The 21,784-nt window shown below is 41.2% G+C and overlaps 1 protein-coding gene and 1 long non-coding RNA gene across 2 annotated transcripts in view; one reads left to right on the top strand and one right to left on the bottom strand.

The window, feature by feature from the left end:
• Window positions 1–21,784, top strand: part of SH3BP5 (SH3 domain binding protein 5) — a 92,169-nt gene that overhangs the window by 43,551 nt on the left and 26,834 nt on the right. The window contains exon 3 of the mRNA XM_056520688.1: window positions 16,343–16,471. Coding sequence (XP_056376663.1) covers window positions 16,343–16,471 — 129 coding nt within the window. The remainder of the gene's footprint in view (window positions 1–16,342; window positions 16,472–21,784) is intronic.
• The window catches only part of LOC130273608 (uncharacterized), a 22,426-nt gene continuing 9,360 nt past the window's right edge, over window positions 8,719–21,784 (bottom strand). The window contains exons 2-3 of the long non-coding RNA XR_008844062.1: window positions 12,157–12,254; window positions 8,719–8,883 (exon numbers count right to left, since the gene is read on the bottom strand). This is a non-coding gene — a long non-coding RNA (uncharacterized LOC130273608). The remainder of the gene's footprint in view (window positions 8,884–12,156; window positions 12,255–21,784) is intronic.

Below are 21,784 nucleotides of genomic sequence, written 5' to 3'. Positions count from 1 at the left end.
TTTCTTGTCCGGAAGTGCTGGAGGGTCTGGGTCGCGACCATGGGAACGGAAGTCTGTGACGTCACGACTCTGCCCCCATGTGACGTCGCGCCCCTTCCCCTCAATGTAAGTCTATGGGAGGGGGCGTGACGGCCGTCACGCCCCCTTCCATAGACTTTCATTGAGGGGACGGGGCGTGACGTCATGGACTTCCGTTCCCGTGGTCGCGACCCAGACCCTCCAGCACTTCCGGACAAGAAACAGGTGGGTGCCGCATGCAATATTGCAGGGGTCCCCAGCGGCGGCACCCCCGGGATCAGACATCTTATGCTCTATCCTTTGGATAGGGGATAAGATGTCTAGGGGTGGAGTACCCCTTTAATGCCACATTTCAGCCATCTCACATGGCCATTGTCAAGGTCAATGAAATCTGGTTATTAGATGCCTATTATCATCTTTGCAGCATATTTCACAATTTGGATCACAACTTACCTCTTATCAATGAAAGGGAGCCCGGAAGTTGGTTGTTTTTCACGTGTATGAATCCTAAAGTCCAGAAGATATTGTTTAGATAAACTGTGACTGACCATAGATTTCACCTGTAGTAATGCATACTGTTTATTTAAATTATTGTTTGACAGTGATATACATGGACAGGCCAAGTCCTACTAGAGTCCTACTTTATTGTTTTATAAAAATGTATTGGTGATCTCCCTAAAATTTGGCTATTATTACAGTTGCTAGTTGCTTCCTATTTTCATAGAAATCTGATTTCGATAAGTAATGAAGATTTGCCATCTGCTGCCCTTCTGGTGCCACCAACAGAGAACACTCAGCATTTATAGTGACATAAAATTCTCACCAGGGATATCATGATGACTGTACACCAACCAGCCAAAATCTCATTCTGACAAATCTCCAGGATAAGCCCTTGTACACCCCTAATGTGTACACCACCCATACTGCAAGAAGCCTGGTAAACAATGGCACAAATGGGCATTGGAGTATTTAAAAAGAGAAGTTGCACTTTATTCTGGTTGTTGTCTATGAGGAATGTTTTTTTTATATGAAAGTGACCAGTAGGTTGATCTAGTAGGTAGGTGAAATGATCTATAGGGTTGGAACATACAACATATATCTATAAATCCTGGCAACTTTTATTAGATTGTTCTACCATAAGACATATGAAGAATAGGGGTTGTCGGACAGTGGCTAATCCCTATAAATTCTTCTAACCCTTCGTAACTTGTTTGAATTCCTTTTCTCACCTTTGCTACACTGTTTAAATGCTTGATTGACTTTTCTATTAATATTTTGCTAGTTTGTCAGGTCAATGTATATTCCTGGAGAAGATTTTGTTAAGTGGTTGTCAGTTTTCTTGAAAGGTTATTTAGTGAGCAAGTACAAGGTACAACCAACCACGAAGGACAAAATGTAATGTGATATAAAAAAGATTGCTGTGCCTCCTAAGACACTGTGTTCCCTGCGACAGCCATAGGGAATGACACGCAAGGCTTTGTGCAATATGAACAATTGTGGCACAAACTATCCTTTTGGATGGATGGATGGTTATAAATTAATCGATGCTAGGTCCCAACTGTGTTCGCAAGTTTTGGAGTTGCCCGAATTATACTCATCCAGTTTTCACCACTGTAACTTATACTTCAAAATAATAATTATTAATCTATTTTTTAGCAGTGGCACTGTATAGGAAAATGTAGCCTGCTGCCCTTTCCTATGTAGTTAAAAAAGGTATGTTGATACGCTTTCGGCTTCTGTAGGGTAAATAGGGTCCTACGGATACCTTTGGTGGATCCTTTTCTGAATGTTAACATAAAATATGTCAGCTTAATATTGCTTTTTGGTAGTTTTTTGGAATGAAATGAGGGAGGAAGCTCCAAAAGGGAGACATGTTGAAAATAAGTGTGTGAGGAGGATATAGAAGAGTAAAAAGGAGATTATCATTGGCAGACTGTGGAGATTGTGTGTTGGGTGGTATCTATGAATTGGAGAAGAAATGTTGGGTGAAGCAGCACCACTGGAATAATGCTTGCGAGTCAGATGTTAAACTGGCCGTAGACATTAAAGAATAGTCACTTGAGTCCTCCTCCTGACTTTGTTCCGATGAAAGTTGTCGAGAGAGGGAAAGATCCAGCAGTTGGGTTTAAACTACCAAATCCTTTTGTTATCTGTTAGATGAGCTGTTTTCAAAGTAGTAGCCCCCTTTCTTCAGTAAAAGAAAAAAAAAAACATACACACTCAACTAAGCCGATTGTGAAAACAAAGGAGGATATGGGTGTCTGGACTGGGGAAGAGAGAAATTGGGGTTTGTCTGCCTGTAGTTGGTGTTAAAAACCAAATGGGTTGATAAGATGGCCAAGGCTGTAGATGTGGGTGGAGAAGAGAAATTGCAATTCTCTTCGCAACATGTTTTTTATGAGGGGTTGTGAAATTCCAAATATTGCCATATGAAGGCCCTAAAGTTTACAAAGCTGGTGATACATTGCTCAATTTACATTACGAATCCAACAATCAGGTTCAGGATCAGTCGAAAGGGTTTTTAGTCAGAAATACTTGTATTCTGTGCATATTAAACATGGAGACTTTCCTTAAAGGGGTTATCCAGGAATTATTTTTTTTATATATCAACTGGCTCCAGAAAGTTAAACAGATTTGTAAATTACTTCTATTAAAAAAATCTTAATCCTTTCAGTACTTATGAGCTTCTGAAGTTAAGGTTGTTCTTTTCTGTCTAAAGCCTCTCTGATGACCCTGTCTCGGGAAACGCCCAGTTTAGAAGCGAATCCCCATAGCAAACCTCTTCTAAACTGGGCGTTTCCCGAGACACGTGTCATCAGAGAGCACTTAGACAGAAAAGAACAACCTTAACTTCAGAAGCTCATAAGTACTGAAAGGATTAAGATTTTTTAATTGAAGTCATTTACAAATCTGTTTAACTTTCTGGAGCCAGTTGATATATAAAAAAAAAGTTTTTTTTTCCTGGATAACCCCTATAATATTTATTACCCATGAGCTCTTTGGCCATCAGTGTAGAATGAATATTGTTGAGTAGAACAATATCTTATACTGAGCACATTTAGAGAGACTGTAGATAACATTGGGGTTAAATACTGCACTTCAGTGGGTGTTTGTGGCTGTGATTTATTTCAGATGCCTGGCATGCATTGAATGGCTCTCATAGATAGCCATTCAATGCATGGGCCATTATTACTCCTTATAATACTATACCTGGGCTCGGCTATAGTAATTACTATCATACAGGTCAGATCGTAGTTCAATGAGAAATCCAACCAACCATTCCTAGGTTACCCTTTAATTATGTCTATGTTGTGAAATGGCACAAGGGACAAACATGTTACATCTATGCAGCGTACGCCCAGAGGAAATGACAGAAATGCAAAGAACTGAGAGTTTCACTATGAAAAGATTGTATTTTCCGGAGTATTCATCTGCTGATAAAAGCATCCTCTGCTATTCTTTAAGCCTGTATAGAAAAACCTCAGTATATTATCCATTCTCAGAAGTTTAGCATTATACCATTTTATAGTGTTTAATCATTTTCGTACGTAATAGTAAAATATGCCATAAGGAGGCCTTCACATTTGACGGAACTAGGTCGATGTTTGCACAGTTGTCGAACGACCATCTTGCGCAACTTTCAAACATGGTCGACCTCTCTCAAGACAATGACAGTCTGGCATTTGTCAGCTTAATTGTCTTTTTTTTTATTTTTATTTCTTAATGTGGTTGGATGCCTTTAGTCTGGAAATGGTTAGGTTTTACTGATCATATAAAATAATAATTCTGAACTCTTGCCCTGGCCACCTGGACTGGCCTTCATGAGATGCTATACCATGTCTATGGTGAGCTTTTAAGTCTATACATATGTATGGACAAAGTTTTGGGTCTTCTAGTTGTCTGTCAGGGCTGTCGAGGGTTTAAATAGCCCAGGGCAGAGGAAATATATTGTCCTACTTACCACTCAGTATTGTTCTACTATAAATTCACATTCCTTGTGGATCTCCAAGCTATTTCCTAAAACTTGGTGACAAATAGATCTATGTGGTATCCAAGGGCTTAGTCCCCTGTTACTCCTCTGAACACTATTTGGGTGGCTGTTGTCACATGAAAGTTTACTGCTTTGTCTAAAGTCTGTCTCTGAAAGGCTGAGGCCTATCTCTTTAGGTTTATTACATTACAAATGTGTTTTCTGTGTTTCTATGTGTTGCATGCACTAAGCCTGAGTGTAAGGGGTTAACAGCTCCTACCCAAAAGTTAGTTGCACTGTGAGAGTATTGGTAGCCTGTCAAATGTCCACCCCATAGCCTACGGGTAAGGACTGTCCGTCCCCACTATTATTCCTAGTAGTGATGATCCGAAGAGCACATGTTAAGAGTAGTTCTAGCCTGGCAAGAGAAGTTAAAGCACATGTTATGCGGCTCTTACCTTCAGAAAGTTTGCCTTCTATTCCAGCAAAAACCTATCATGCCTAATGTGTCCCGATGTAGCATAAAAAAAAAAATACTAATTTGAAAGGGGGTTACTGCAAAAAGAAGAACTAGGTGTGCTATTCCTACAGACCTGGGCTAGTTAGTGTAAGATTAACGTCTGGGGATTTTCTTTTTGTATGCGCTCAAGAAGTCATGTCTCAGTGACCCAAAAAATGTAAGGAAAGGGATCCTTGCAATACTTATCTCGGATCACCCTTGTGATAGCTTGCTCAGTTAAAAGCTAGCATAGTGTTCCAGTCACCAACCAAGTCTAAATTAAGCAACTAGGTCTCATCCCAAGTATAGTGCAAGAACAATCTGGGCTGCACCAAGAGGGAACACATGAAACCCAGGCTAGACCAAGCCTTTAAATCTAACGAATACAGCAAGGAAGAAAATATTATATGTTTGCAGAAATGTATCCAGGCTCCTTCTTTGAACTTTTATTGTGTTCACCATCACCACTTCTTGTGGCAGAAAGTTCAATTGTCTTTCTGCTCTTACAGTAAAGAACCCCTGTCTGTGGTGGTGTAGAAACCTTCTTCCTCTAGATGTAGAGGATGACCCCTCGTTATACATACACTCCTGGATATAGATAGGTCATGCGAGAGATCTCTGTACTGCCCCCTGATATATTTATACAGTTATTTGGTCACCCAAAGCAGCTTTTTTTTTCTAAACAAAATAAACTTAATTCTGATAATCTTTCTGGGTACTGTAGTCCTCCCATTCTCATTATTACTCTGGTTGCCCGTCTTTGAACTCTCTCCATCTCCACTATATCTTTCTTGTACACTGGTGCCCAGTACTGTACACCGTATTCCATGTGTGGTCTGACTAATGATTTCTACAGCGGTAGAATTATTTCCTTGTCGTGGGCATCTATGCCCCTTTTTAATGCACCCCATCATTTTATTTTCCTTGGCAGCATCTGCCTGACATTAGCTGCTACAGTTAAATATACTGTTGACTAAAACTTCCAAGTCCATGTCAGTCATCCCCAGTGTTCTCCCATTTCATACATATTGCCATCCCACATTTATCAGTGTTGAACCTCATCTGCCACTTCCCAGCCCAAGCTTTTAACCTATCCATTTGTAACAGTGTACTGTCCTCTATTGTGTTATCTACTATATACAGTGAACTGTCCTCTTTAGACCTCAGGAAGGGAGAACGTTGTCGCAATGAAAAAAAATGATCTCTTAATTATTTTGATCGGTGTCTGGATCAATCCTTAGCACTGAGCCACCGAGTGCCAAGAATACATTTAAAAAAAAAATAAAAAATATTTATTATGGTATTCGTGCAGACAATCATCTGCTTGAGACATGACCACTCATCTTGAGCGTTCATGGTTACAAGCAGCCCCTGGACATCTTAACCCTTTTTACATGCGATACCAGATGTCGACCGCTAAGCCCAATACCTTTTTTAAACGTAAGCAGTTTATCTGCTTTTTTACTAATAATATAACCTTTGGTAACAGCATCAGTTTGCACCCCTTATTCGGTTTTTGTTTTTTACATTAATTACAACTTTTTCTAACTATTTTACAGTGTTCTGTTGGGGCGAATTGTAATGTCAGTTTATTCAGAGTGAAAGGAGAAGTGTTTCTTTTTTTTTTTTTTTTCTGGTACTTTCCCAGTTCATTTTTTCAGTTAGATAGTACCACCCAGTGATCTTACCATTTATATTGGTTGAATTTATCTTTTAGCTTTCCTAGATCCTCCACTGCATACATATTGTATAGAAGACTAATGGAGGGATTTAGAGAGCAGCTGCTTAGTCATATTCACTGCTTGTCATAGGCCTAGGCTGCCTATGACCTATATGTAAAGATGGCCAAGACTGCCACGGGCTTCTGCTGGAAACAAGTAGAAGGAGATATGTTGAGGAATGAGGAAAGATGGAAACAAATTTTTATCCATTTAGTTGCCAAGGATAAAGCAAAATAAAAAAATACACATGCATTCCAGACTTTTTTCATTGAAAATCTTAAGAAGATTATATTGAACAGCAGATGGTGTTGCAAAACTGTGTGTCATAGTTGGATAAGGAGGAAATGTTTAAAGGGGTACTCTGCCCCAAGACATCTTATCCCCTTTCCAAAGGATGGGGGATAAGATGTCTGATCGCTGGGGTCCCAGCGCTGGGGACTCCCGCGATCTCCCTGCTGCACCTGGCGTTTGTTTAGAGTGACGGGGGAAGTGTCGGAGGCTCGTGATGTCACGGCCGCTCCCCGCTAGTGACATCACGGCCACACTCCCTCAATGCAAGTCTATGGGAGGGGGCGTGACATCAAGAGCAGGGTTGCTGTGATGTCACGAGCCTCCACCCCACATCGCCAGTCATCCTGCATGTCTAGAGCACCTGATGTCTGGGCTACTGCAGCCAAGATCACGGGGGCCCTTATCGGTGGGAACCCTTTGGATAGGGGATAAGATGTCTAGGGGTGGAGTACCCCTTTAACCTTTATGATGAAAAGAAATTTGGATTTAGAGCATGTAGTATGTGTTGGAAGAAATGCTTACAAAACACTAACATATTCCCCAACACATATTACACTCACTGTCAACTGTATAAGGTAGAACCTGTTCAATTGCTCGCTAGCACAAATAGATTATCAGCCAATCACATCACAGCAACTCTATGCATTTAGTCATGTAGACATGAAGACAATTTGCCAAGTTCAAACCAAACATCAGAATAGGGTAGAAAGGGCATTTAAGTGACTTTCAATGTGGCATGGTTGTGGATACCAAACGGGCTGGTCTGAGTATTTCAGAAACTGCTCCTCTACTGGCATTTTTCTGCACAGACATTTTTAGGGTTTACAGAGAAAATACCTTATTGATGTCAGAAGAGAATAGGCAGACTGGTTTGAAATGACAGATAAGGCAACAGTAACTCAAAAAACACTCTTTACAACAAAGCTATGCTGAATGCACAACATGTCCAACCTTGAAGCAGATGAGCTACAGCAGCAGCAGACCACACCGGGTGCCACTTCTGTCCACTAAGAACAGGAAATTGAGGCTACAATTCGCACAGGCTTACCAAAATTGTACAATTAAGACTGGAAGGACATTAGCTAGTCAGATGTGTTTTAATTCCAGTTGTGACATTCAGATTGTACGGTCTTTTGCCACCTTCCAGTTTTTTTTTTGACACGTTCCACTTTCTTAGTATATGAGCCCTGATTGGTGATAGTTTAAGTAGCCTATAAAACTGCCCTTTACTTCTATTAGCCATCGGTCACAAGCCATCTATAACACAGGAAAATTGACAATTTGACTGAAAATTTGCTAATTTATAGCTTTATTAGGCACTGTTCAGATGATACTCGCCCCATGAAATAGGGCCCTGAACATTGAGATATAGTGGTTAGCCTACAGCTCCTTGAGGTAAATGGAACTAATATTGTTTACATAGCTGTGAGATAGGAAAACATTCAAGCTAAAAACCTTAGGGGAAGCATTGGGTCTCAAAATCCAACTAAGCTAATTTCTTAGGGCTGCCATATCTAGACTTGACGCCATACTCCCTGCAGCTCTGCTTTATTGCTTAAAGGGGTGCTCCGGTGAAAAAATTTGTAAATTACTTGTATCCGTATCCTTCCATTACTTATTAGAGGCTGTATATTACAGAGAAAGTTTTTTTGATTTGGGATTTATTTATTTTTTCGTTTTTTTCTGTCCACAGTGCTCTCTGCTGACACCTATGTCTTTATCAGGAACTGTCCAGAGCAGTATAGGTGTGCTATAGGGATTTGCTCCTGTTCTGGACAGTTCCTGATACGGACAGAGGTGTCAGTAGAGAGCACCATGGACAGAAAAAAAAAAAGAAATGCAAAAAGAAAATAACTTTCTTTGTAGTATATACTGGAAGTATAAAGATTTTTTAATAGAAGTAATTTACAAATCTGTTTAACTTTCTGGCACCAGTTGATTAAAAAAAATAAAATGTTCTCCACCAGAGTACCCCTTTAATCCGAAGGTGTTTTTAGCTTCTGGTTGGAAATAAAGTTAAATATCTTGTTAGTGATTACAAAAGCCCTACTGTATCTAATAACTAACACCAGGTATTTATGAACTAAACAAATGTCATACACCTGCCCTGCCTTTTATAGATTGTAGGCTAAACTAACCAATATTGCCATCATGTTAAACTTCTCCATAATGGACATTCCTTTGTCCTCTGAAATGCCTGGAATTTTAGATTGCGTAGTAAATGAATGGTTAAAGTTGTGGCTATCATCTTGTTCCTTTACCTCACCTTAAATTATCGCTGGTTCCTTTACATTTGCCGATCGCTCATACTGGGTCACCATCTGCTACTGCCTTATCTTGTTACTAGATTAAGTGGGGAAAATCCTGACCCAATTCCTAAAATACTGTTGAAATAAAGGCCTATCTGTTATAAATGCAAAGTGGAACAGATTCCTTAAAACCAGTATTTAATGTTATATATACCCTGCTACTTATTTATTAAAATGCCATTTAGAAAGATGTACAATTATTGAATGAAAGCAAACAAGGTGACTTATTGATCACAATGGATCTGGCTTTGGAGATCTCTGGGAATCAGTTAATGCTGGGGAAGCTACATCCAGCAATACATTTCATACATTACCTTGCAGTGGCCCAAGTGTAGCCTGCTTGAAAATGTATGATTGAAAATAAATACTGAGGCTATTGGACTTATATACTGTAAAAAAGGCAATCTTATACCCTCTGTATGCTCAAATGCAAGGTGCGGGAGTATAGTGTGTATATATAGAATAGTGCAGAAAAACTAAACAAACTATGTATATATCCAACATTTATCTAAGTTAAAAAAAGAAAAAAGAAAGAAAGTATCAGAGCAGCATATATAGCAGAAGAATATTAAGCAAAAAATTTTAAATCTACAGTCAGGTCCATAAATATTGGGACATCGACACAATACAAAAATTTTTGGCTCTATACACCACCACAATTTAAAATGAAACAAACCAGATATGGTTTAACTCCAGACTGTCGGCTTTAATTTGAGGGTATTTACATCCAAATCAGGTGAACGGTGTAGGCATTACAACAGTTTGCATATGTGCATCCCACTTGTTAAAGGGGTACTCCGCTCCTAGGTGATAAGATGTCTGATCACGGGGGTCCAGCCGCTGGGACTCCCGTGATCTTTCCTACAGCACCCCCATTTCTCAGCTGCACAGAGCGAAGATCAAGTGAACAGATGATACAGGGGACATAGTATCATGAAGCAAAGGCTCCGCCCCCTGCGTGACTGCGCTGCAGGAGAGATCCTCATGATCAGACATCTTATCCCCTATCCTTTGGATGGGGGATAAGATGTCTAGGGGTGGAGTACCTCTTTAAGGGACCAAAAGTAATGGGACAGAATAATAACCATAAATCAAACTTTCACTTTTTAATACTTGGTTGCAATCCGTTGCAGTCACTTACAGCCTGAAGTCTGGAACGCATCGACATCACCAGACATTGCTTGGTCTCATCCCTGGTAAAGTCTGCCAGGCCTCTACTGCAACGGTCTTCAGTTCCTGCTTGTTCTTGGGGCATTTTCCCTTTAGTTTTGTCTTCAGCAAGTGAAATGCTCAATCGGATTCAGGTCAGGTGATTGACTTGGCCATTCCATAACATTCCACTTCTTTCCCTTAAAACTCTATGGTTGCTTTTGCAGTAAGCTTTGGGTCATTGTCCATCTGCACTGTGAAGCGCCGTCCAATGAGTTCTGAAGCATTTTGCTGAAGTAGAGTAGATAATATTGCCCAAAATACTTCAGAATTCATCCTGCTGCTTTTGTCAGCAGTCACATCATCAATAAATACAAGAGAAGCAGTTCCATTGGCAGCCATACATGCCCACTATGCCATGACACTACCACCACCACCATGCTTCACTGATGAGGTGGTATGCTTAGGATCATGTTCCTTCTCCATACTCTTCCCATCACAAATTGGTACAAATTGATCTTGGTCTCATCTAGGACATTGTTCCAGAACTGTGAAGACTTTTTTAGATGTCGTTTGGCAAACTCTCTAATCTGGCCTTACTGTTTTTGAGGTTCACCAATGGTTTCCATCTTCACTCTGCTGAAGTCTTCTCTTGATTGTTGACTATGACACACATACACCTACCTCCTGGAGAGTGTTCTTCATCTGGCCAACTGTTGTGAAGGGGTTTTCTTCACCAGGGAAAGAATTCTTCGCTCATCCACCACAGTTGTTTTCCTTGGTCTTCCGGGTATTTTGGTGTTGCTGATCTCACTGGTGCGTTCCTTCTTTTTAAGAATGTTCCAAACAGTTATTTTGGCCACGCCTAATGTTTTGGCTATCTCTCTGATGTTTTTTTTTTTTTTTTTTTCCAGCCTAATGATGGCTTGCTTCACACAGCTTTTTGGATCTCCTCTTGAGAGTTGACAGCAATAGATTCCAAATGCAAATAGCACACTTGAAATTAACTCTGGACCTTTTATCTGCTCATCTGCTGTAATTGGGATAATGAGGGAATAACACACCTGGCCAGGGAACAGCTGAGAAGCCAATTGTCCCATTACTTTTGGTCCCTTAACAAGTGTGAGGCACATATGCAAAGTGTTGTAATTCCTACACCGTACACCTGATTTGGATTTATATACCCTCAAATTAAAGCGGACAGCCTGGAGTTAAATCAGATCTTATTCATTTCATTTCAAATCCATTGTGGTGGTGTATAGAGTCAAAAATGTTCGAATTGTGTTGATGTCCCAATATTAATGGGCCTAACTGTATATGCCGCCACACTGTACAAAGCTAAAGAAAATCTATCAGGCTACTTACAATATAGGAGACCCACCTCAGCAGCCCATCAATCTGCTGAAGCGTTTAGCAGTTTTGCTTCCTCAAGGTGTGTGATATATGTATCTGCTATATCCCAGCATAACCCTCCTCATTCCCCTTAGTTGCTACCCCTCATACCATGTTGTTAGTTATAATGCCTGACCTTACAGAAGTGTTATATTTCCTGCCTCTAAATACAGTTATACAGTGCATTTTTAAAGTCTTCAGACCCTTTCACTTTTTTCACATTTTATTATGTTGCGGACTTGTGCTAAAATAAAAGAAATCTTAATGACAACATGATAAGATAATGTTAAAAATCTCCAGTTGTACGAACCACGAGGTTTGCATACCTGGATTGATCAAGAAAAATGGGAGATCCCAGAGCAAAAGTTCAAGTGTCATAGCAAAGGTTCTGAATATTTTATGTCTATGCAATTTTTTTATTTTTTTTTTTATTTAGTTTTAGCTCAAGGCTGCAACATAACATAAGGTGAAAATTGTGAAAGGGTCTGAAAACCTTCTACATGTATTGTAGGACACTATAATTGGTGATCTTAATGATTATTTGCATTGACATGCTTAGAGGCATAATCCACATTGAGTCTACTCATTCCCAGCATATGGTGTTGGTTTTTGGGATTAGTTATAAGCCGGATGACTTCCACGTGAATTTGACAGTTGACTTCCCTCCAGCCCTTAGCTGTCTTTCAAGGAAGATTGGTTTCAGTGCCTTCAATGGCGTTCATTGCTCCCCCAGCAGGAAATCACATCACAATCTTTATTATGCTGGACCCTGGTATTAACTTAATAGGCTTCTATAATTGCCAATACCTTTAATTCCATGTCAGTGAAGCATTTATGGAGTGAATGTGGTTCTTACACAAAGTCCTAATCAAGTTGAATAGGAGGCACTAGCATTTGCTGAGGACCTGCAGGAAAAGGGAACTAGAGGTTACAAGAAGGCACAAAAGATGCTACTTTTTCCTAAAGAACCAATAAAAGTATACAAATGTTGGTGTATTAATATTGAATACTGACGATTTGTCTAAATCAAAATTGCAACAATGGTCCTGATTTACTATTGTAAACCCCAACATATTTACTAAGGTTTCCACACAACATGTGGTGGATTTGAGCTGAGGAAAACCAGGCAGATCAGAGCATGTGTTAAAAAATAAATAAATAAATAAATAAATGTAGGGAAACCTTATAAAATACCATGGAAAAAGACCCACAAAGAGAACTCCACTCCTCTTAGTAAATCAGGGCCAGTAGGTACACTTCAAGGAGATGGATAAAAAACGCATTAGCTTTTAACTTTGCTGGATTGGGACAACACGGCAATTTCTCGGCTTATTATTAACTGGACATAGTTCTGTTACTTGGAAAATATGCCTTGTCTCCAGCTTGTTTATGTTGGCTCTGCAAAACAACTTAAAATGTAAATTCACCTATTACACAATGCTGGGTAAATATACAGCACTTGGCTTATACTCTGTCCAGTTGGTGTTGCTGGCAGGCTTCATACTTGATAGCAGAAACAAATGGCAAATGCTCCCTGGCCCTAAACATTAAAATAAATCTGTCAGCTCTAGATCATGCTCAGGGGTCAAGTGTCAAACTGGCTGTACTGAAATGCAGGATGCATGCCTTCTCCCTCCCCCACTCCTCTTAGCCTTGATGGTTGATGTGCATGGCTCAGTGCTGAAAAACAAGCCCTGTACATCAATCAGTCAAGGCAGGGAGGGGTGGGGGAGAGAGGAGGCATGCATCCTGCAGTTCAGTACAGCCACTTTGACACTTGAGCCCTGAGAATGATCTCGAGTTGACAGATTCCCTTTAATGTATACATTCATTTGACTTGAATATGTTTCAGAATAACACAGTAGGCTAACCCTGGAAACCTGTTGACAGAAAAATTTAGGTTTGCCATAATCTAGATTAGGTTTGCCATATTGGCTTTCTACACAGAGCAAAGATAGTTACTACACCCACATGTTAAAGGGGTACTCCACTGGAAATTATTATTATTTTTAACATCAACTGGTGCCAGAAAGTTAAACAGATTTGTAAATTATTTCAAAAGATTCACTAGCGCTGAATGGATTTGGATGTAATCAGTGGCTGGACTGCTGCTTAGCCAATAGATGTGCTCTCCTGAAAATGCACACCGAAATATACTGGATATGACAAGACAAATTATTGAATTGGCAAGCGCTGTATCAGACACAAATCAATTATGGCTATTGTGGCTAGGTGGTGGGGACTAACCTGATGCTGCTGTAAGAAGAGGGAAGGATCCTGGTGATATGGATAGTACTGTTGATGGTGTGAGAGAGTGCTCACCTGGTGATCAAAAAAAATGGGAATGCAATGGCTAAATTACATATAAATATGCATGATGGTTAATTGAACTTCTATATGTAAAACATGGTCTACCTTTAAAAGATCGGTCACGTTGGTGCGGGCGATGGTGATTGGAAATGGCAGATATAGTAGGCTGAAGCAGTGATATTCCTACAAATAAAACAATCTAGTTGTAGTGAAAAATGTAGTGAATACTTCCAGCAGAGTAGTTCTTATTAGTACCTGTTCATTAGTTGTGTTTCTGGTTCTATATAGGTATTGTAGAGGCGGATGCTTGATGTAGTGGGCTCTCCCTGAGGGTACTCCAGAGGTTTAAAAGAAATGCAAATGGAGCCCCTTTGCACTGTTGCGCTCTGTATAAAATGATAATATAGTCACCGCAGGGTAGGTAAGCTGATGGAATATCCACAGAGTATAGGGATATATACACAAGTAGATGGTTACTGTTATGACACTTAGTGGCGTACCTGATAAATCTCCCGCGGGTACTTGTTGCGCGGTCAGCACTGTGGCGGGCCCTCAGTGAAGGTTTTCTTGAATTGATAAGTAAGTGTGTAGTTGAAGTTCAGTCCGGGAAATAGTTAGTTGTAATCCGGTTAGTTCAAGGGAGCGTTTGACGGCAGTGGGAGTGCGCCCCGGCCGGTGGCGTCTCAACCTACCTGCACGCTCGCTGTTAGATGAATCAGGTGGAGGTGATTTGGATCTAAGTGACGTCACTACGGTATCCTCTATGGTCCACAAACCTATCGACGCGTTTCGGAAGACTGTCTTCCGACAGTCTTCCGAAACGCGTCGATAGGTTTGTGGACCATAGAGGATACCGTAGTGACGTCACTTAGATCCAAATCACCTCCACCTGATTCATCTAACAGCGAGCGTGCAGGTAGGTTGAGACGCCACCGGCCGGGGCGCACTCCCACTGCCGTCAAACGCTCCCTTGAACTAACCGGATTACAACTAACTATTTCCCGGACTGAACTTCAACTACACACTTACTTATCAATTCAAGAAAACCTTCACTGAGGGCCCGCCACAGTGCTGACCGCGCAACAAGTACCCGCGGGAGATTTATCAGGTACGCCACTAAGTGTCATAACAGTAACCATCTACTTGTGTATATATCCCTATACTCTGTGGATATTCCATCAGCTTACCTACCCTGCGGTGACTATATTATCATTTTATACAGAGCGCAACAGTGCAAAGGGGCTCCATTTGCATTTCTTTTAAACCTCTGGAGTACCCTCAGGGAGAGCCCACTACATCAAGCATCCGCCTCTACAATACCTATATAGAACCAGAAACACAACTAATGAACAGGTACTAATAAGAACTACTCTGCTGGAAGTATTCACTACATTTTTCACTACAACTAGATTGTTTTATTTGTAGGAATATCACTGCTTCAGCCTACTATATCTGCCATTTCCAATCACCATCGCCCGCACCAACGTGACCGATCTTTTAAAGGTAGACCATGTTTTACATATAGAAGTTCAATTAACCATCATGCATATTTATATGTAATTTAGCCATTGCATTCCCATTTTTTTCGATCACCAGGTGAGCACTCTCTCACACCATCAACAGTACTATCCATATCACCAGGATCCTTCCCTCTTCTTACAGCAGCATCAGGTTAGTCCCCACCACCTAGCCACAATAGCCATAATTGATTTGTGTCTGATACAGCGCTTGCCAATTCAATAATTTAGATTTGTAAATTACTTCTATTTAAAAATCTTAATCCTTCCAGTACTTATCAGCTGCTGTATGTTCCAGAGGAAGTTCTTATTCTTTTGGAATTTCCTTTCTGTCTGACCACAGTGCTCTCTGCTGACACCTCTGTCCATTTTAGAAACTGTACAGAGTAGGAGCAAATCCCCATAGAAAACCTATCCTGCTCCGGACCGTTCCTAATATGGACAGAGGTGTCAGCAGAGAGCACTGTGGTCAGACAGAAAAAAAAATTCAAAAAGAAAAGAACTTCCTGTGGAGCATACAGCAGCTGATAAGTACTGGAAGGATAAAGATTTTTATATAGAAGTTATTTACAAATCTGTTTAACTTTCTGGTGCCAGTTGATTAAATTTTTTTTTTTTCCAGGGGAGTACCCCTTTAAGGTATGTTCACAGCGGGATAATCTGCATGGTTTTAAACGTGGAAACCATAGGAATTTCTGCATAAAAAAATACATGAACAGTGAATTGTGAAAAGGAAGTGACATGTTACTTATTTCGGCGTCATTTCTCTCTAAAGCTCCAAATAAAGTCAGTGGGTGCTTCAGGATAGGTCGGCCCAGCGCTAAATCCAGCTCAGAGAAAGTCATGGTGCAGAGCTGCACACAGGTGAGGTTTTTGCCCATCTGCATATACCATTATACATGGTACAGGTTTACTAGACATCCAAAAAATTGTATGATTTATTGTGGATGGACAGGTCTATATGTGATCTAAAACTAATGTAAAATTTAATGGGATTGTGACAGCCTGCACTACGGTACAATAAAGGCAAAAATCCCCCCCCCCCCCCCTTCCCATAACTTCCCCCCTCCCACACACTATTTTTCTTTTCTTTTTTTTTCTTTTCCAGGAAACCTGAATAATACGTTTTGACAGTTGAAGAATGAATCTAATATTATATTTTTCAGGATGCCCGACAGAAGTTCCGTTCTGTGCTGACAGAAGCCACTGTGAAACTGGATGAGATGGTGAAAAAAATAGGAAAATCTGTGGAAGATTCCAAACCCTATTGGGAAGCCAGGAAAGTGGCTAGACAGGTATGTAACAAGTGACACAGCAGAGAATGCCTGCTTGGGATGTGGGAATTCTTATCATTTTTGTTTTTTATTTATACAGCGCCAACATATTCCACAGCACTGTACAGAACTTGCCACCGTTCAAAATGGGTCCATGTTGTGAGTCTGTTAGGACCAAAGGATGCAATGATGCATTAATGCTGCAGCTCCTTTATTCTTAGGATCAGAAGTGACACCCTAACCCAGTGTTTCCCAGCCAGGGTGTCTCCAGCTTTGCAAAACTACAACACCCAACATGCCCGGACAGCCTTCGGCTGTCCGGGCATGTTGGGAGTTGTAGTTTTGCAAAGCTGGAGACACCCTGGTTGGGAAACGCTGCCCTAACCGATCATGACTCATGCCACCCTAGGTGAAAGCTAATTTTGCCACCCCTTGACCATGCCATCGGCTCCACCGTTTGACACGCCCCACTGAGGTGACACAAAACAAGCCTCCTCCTCATGTAATCACCTTACTACAGGGGTTCTCTATAGCCCGAGCGGTGGTGGAGGGGCGGAGACAGAGTTGTGATGTCATGAGGCAGAGGACATCAGCGATCATGCCAGACAGATGTGATCGCTCAGGAGCAGAGGGATTTTGGGGCGGATGTATGGAGGCGCTCGTGATGTCAAGATACTGGACAGGCCTGACCGCCCTGTCTGTCTCGGAGGTGGCACTGTGCTCCTCCAGCAGGCCAAAGAATGCAGATTATTATGCTACCGGGGGGTGCGTTGCTGGCTGGTGGTTCGGATGAGCGGGTGCTTCGGGTTGCTGGCTACTAATTTTCTTACAACGGGCAGAGCGGCGCCCCCATCAAGAGGGTGCTCTAGGCGGCTGCCTATTTTGCCTATAGGCAGAACGGCCCTGATGACCTATATCATACTGCTTTGCCATCAGTTTATAAATGGGAATATCTGTTGAAAAGTGTAAGGGTGTATGGGATAAAATAGTTAAGAGATAATCTTCTGAGGATTTGCAAACTTTTGAAAATCTCTATTTTAAGTCTGCAAGTTATTTATAGATCCAAATCTACATGAGTATGTAAAATCTAGTATTTACTTTATTTTGGGGAGTTTCACTTACTGTAAATTTACAGTGTGTGTGTATGTATTATGTAATTATGTATGTGTGTGTGTGTGTGTGTGTGTATATGTATGTGTATGTATATGTATATAATATATAATATAATATATATATATATATATATATATATATATATATAATATATTATCCTCTGTTTTACCGATACAGGGTAGAGGAGGATTGTAGAGGAAATATTTGTTGTTTGGGCACTGAGGAATTTTCAGGTGGAATAAACTATATCATAATAGTGTTGGATTGTAAACATTACATACATATAATGCTGGGTTTTAGAGAATGTATTTTGGTCTGAATGGTTAAATGGCTGAATCTAGTTCCAAAAAAAATAAAAAATTTATAAATAAATAAAAACTCATTGATAAACTTCGATGTTGGCTTGTAATTGTGTGATACCGGGGAAAAAAAAAAAAGGCCAAAACCTAACAAAAAAGATTGTAATATAAATATTCTACTTCTTATATTCTTTTTTTCCCACCAAACTCGGGGAGTGGGGGTGAATTTGCCAAAAAAGTGTATTTGGTATTTTTGGCTTCTGCAATATATATTTTTATATTTTTTCTAATAAAGTGTAAAAAAATATACATATACCTGTTCAGATTGTTTAGTTACAAATAGAGATGAGCGAACGTACAGTAAATTCGATTCGTCACTAACTTCTCGGCTCGGCAGTTGATGACTTTTCCTGCATAAAGTAGTTCAGCTTTCCGGTGCTCCGGTCGGCTGGAAAAGGTGGATACAGTTCTAGGAGACTCTTTCCTAGGAATGTATCCACCTTTTCCAGCCCACCGGAGCACCTGAAAGCTGAACTAATTTACGCAGGATAAGTCATCAACTGCCGAGCTGAGAAGTTAGTGACGAATTGAATTTACTGTAAGTTTGCTCATCTCTAGTTACAAACAATAGGAAGTCTGTGAGAATTGGCTTGAGCTATAGGGCATACAGCAGCATCTGTGTGTTTTTCTTTCTCTATAAATGCATGCATTAAACAGACAGCAGTAACGCATTGTGAACGCACCCTCATTTTTCATTCTACAAATCTTGTATTATACATTCACAGCAGGGGTCAAGTCCTGGGAAAAAAGGGTGGGAACTCACTCAAGATTTCACCTCGAGTTGGTCCTTCAGGACTCCTGCTAATGGGAATGGTGTTCCTGTTGTGCAAAAAGTGCAGGAACTCATTTCCCACATGTTCCCGCAGGACTTAATGTATGTAAGACTTTCATGTAGGATTTATTGTCTTTTATATTTTTTCCTTCTTTCTGGGTTCACTGTTTTTTTTGAGTGAATTAAGCCTTAATGGCGTACTCCGCCCCTAGACATCTTATCCCCTATCCAAAAGATAGGGGATAAGATGTCTGATCGGGGGGGGGGGCGGGGGGGGGGGGGGGGGGTCCTGTCGATGGGGACCCCTGTTATCTTGGCTCCAGTACCTCAGACATCCGGTGCACGGAGCAAACTTTGCTCCTTGCCGGATAACTAGTGATGCCATCAAGGCCACGCCCCGCTCATGACATCACGGCCACATCCCCTCAATGCAAGTCTATGGGAAGGGGGCGTGACCGTGACGTCATGAGCCTCCGGTGTTGCATCCAACACTCTAAACGAATGCCGGGTGCAGCTGGGAGATAGCGTTCCCCAGTGGCGGAACCCCAGCGGACATAAGATGTCTAGGAGTGGAGTATCCCTTTTTAAGAAGGTGTTATCCGAATAAAATAAAAAAATTATAAAGAAATTGCTGTGGTGGTGGCATGAAAAAAACAGAACACATAGGGGGAGATTGATCAGTATCTTTTTGACGATTGCACAATATTTTTGCACCTTTTTGAAAAGACGCATTTATTAAATCTCATCCACTTTATAATCAAGAATGAAGCACTGCATTTCACAATCACTTTTGCCAAAGTTGTTTAGTTTGAATTTGCTCAAAATTTTTGCACAGAAACTAACTGCGCAAAAATTTTGCGCCAAGTTTTAGCCAATAAAATTTCAGGAAGGCAATGATAAATCTCCCCCAAAGTCTATCTGTCACCCAGGACTCCTTCTATGACATCATCCCATCCCCCACAGTTCCCACTATTTCCGAGAAGGAAAGCTTACCAGCAGTAATGGCCTGCTTAGCCAATCACTGAGTGAGGAAGGACGTCGCTGCAGTCAGTGATCGGCTGAGCAGGCCCTTACTGCTATAAGCACTCCATCTTGGAATAAGGAAGTAGTTTTAATATTTTTATTTCATGCCCCCCAGGAAAGTATATTTTTATTTAGTATCTTGGTAATCCCCTCCCTTGGTAATCCCCTCCCTACAAAAGGCATTGGCACACCACTCTAGCCATTTGTAATGGCTTCGTAACTGCATTTGGATCAGGTTGGTGAGAAGGGGATTTGCAAAACCATGGATTTCTAGGGTGGTCGGCTAACCAAATGTATTCGCGGACAAGTGTGATGTAAACTACCTTGAACCAGTGAAGATAAACTCAGTGCTGCTTAAATAACAAAAGTTTGCTCCACTGATCTAGAAGATGGTCCTCTTAATACCATATGTAACTGAAGTAGAGAAAAGGTTGTATAGTGAACTATCAGTCAGCGAGGTCCCAAATGGTGCAAAGGTCTTCAAGTGGACCTGTCCTCAGGTTTTCACGGTATAAAGTAAAGGCATGACTGTATAGGGCTTTTGACCCTGAATACATACATTCTACTCATTAGTTAATTAACCCTCCAGTGCAGAGATATCAGAGTTTAAAACAGTATGCAAAATGCTTTGAAGCCCACTGACTGTTCTCTCAGATTACAGGGGAGAGGCTGGGATTATAGTACATCCTAGTGGCTGTCAAGCCGAGGGGTAGAGGAGGTGACCAGCACACAGAGTGGAGTTACTAACTAGCAGTCAAGGGGCGGAACTTTGCTCTGCGATCTAGCAGCCAAGGAGAATGCCCAGTGGGCTCCAAAGCCTAAGTTGCATATCTTTTTGAACTATGGTATCTCTGAGCTGGAGTGGTCCCGGTCTGCAGGGAAATAAGTTATTCAAACCCGATAAGCCCACCCATACCTCCAGTGAGTCATAATTATGCATGCCCATCTGACTGATTCAGGAATCTGTCAGATGGGATTTTAAAACACCAAATAACTCAAGAAAGGTTTGTGATCAGCCCCCCCCCCCCCATAGGAATCCATGCATACATACTACTACATAGGAATTTTAGAAATGACCACTGGTCCTCTGTAAAGTGTAAGTCCACAGCTGCTTTTCTGCCCATTATGCCCAAATCAGTGTGGAGAGACACAACACTATTGCCCAGCAAATTCCATGCACAAGCCCTTTTCTGATGGACTGGACTTGTGCATGGAACTTGCTGTGCATTGTACAACTGATCTGTACCACCGGGCGTGAGCTGCGTCTCTCCACACTGAACTGTGCACAAGCTTACACTTTAAATACCAGCAGGTGACCTTGTTGCTTATATCAGCCAATTCAAATGTTATGATCTAACCTGCACTTGCAAAAAAAAAATTGGTCTCTGGTTGCTATTGGCAAAAAGCAGTTTACATTTCTCTTGGCAAACAAGCGTAATGCACAAAAGGGGAGGGGCGGGGGGGGGGGGGGGCGGTCGGGTTTGACTTAGACTCCACTCCTGAGCTTGGCTCTAAGTGTCCTCTAGGTTTCCCACTCCAGGATGCTGCCCCAAGAGTAGTCCTTGTATTGGTATCGCCAGGCAGACCAGACAGCCCCAATGCCAGTCACTGGGAAAATTGGCAGAGATGAAGCTGGTGTAACACGTTTTTAGCCTGGTGGAAATAGCAGGAGATACAGTGCAGTCTGTATCAGAAAACAGCTCCAGTGAATGGTGAGAGTTAAGCAGCCAGAAGGTGTAGATGTAGCAGAGCTGAAGGTGTTCTATCAGCAGTAGGATGAATCACTATCTAAATACATGCTTAAGATTAGTGTCTAAAGGACAGGTCATGCACAGGAGAATTAGCAAGGTACACAAGGGTCTGGCAGAGGCAACATAAGGTTAACAGGCAGAGGTCAGATACAGGATAGCAGATCAGGATCACACACCTTTACTATGGTAAAAACCGCAATATTGCTTAGGTGCAGGTGACTGGAAAATTTGGAAGCCTTTTATAGGTAATGCTGGGCAGGGACAGGTGGAGGACACATTAGAGAAAGGTTGCGTTGGCCCTTTAAGCTGCAGCCAG

The sequence above is a fragment of the Hyla sarda genome, chromosome 5, assembly GCF_029499605.1.
Source record: "Hyla sarda isolate aHylSar1 chromosome 5, aHylSar1.hap1, whole genome shotgun sequence".
Classification (NCBI taxonomy): Eukaryota; Metazoa; Chordata; class Amphibia; order Anura; family Hylidae; genus Hyla; species Hyla sarda.
This window is presented reverse-complemented; position numbering and strand designations above follow the sequence as displayed.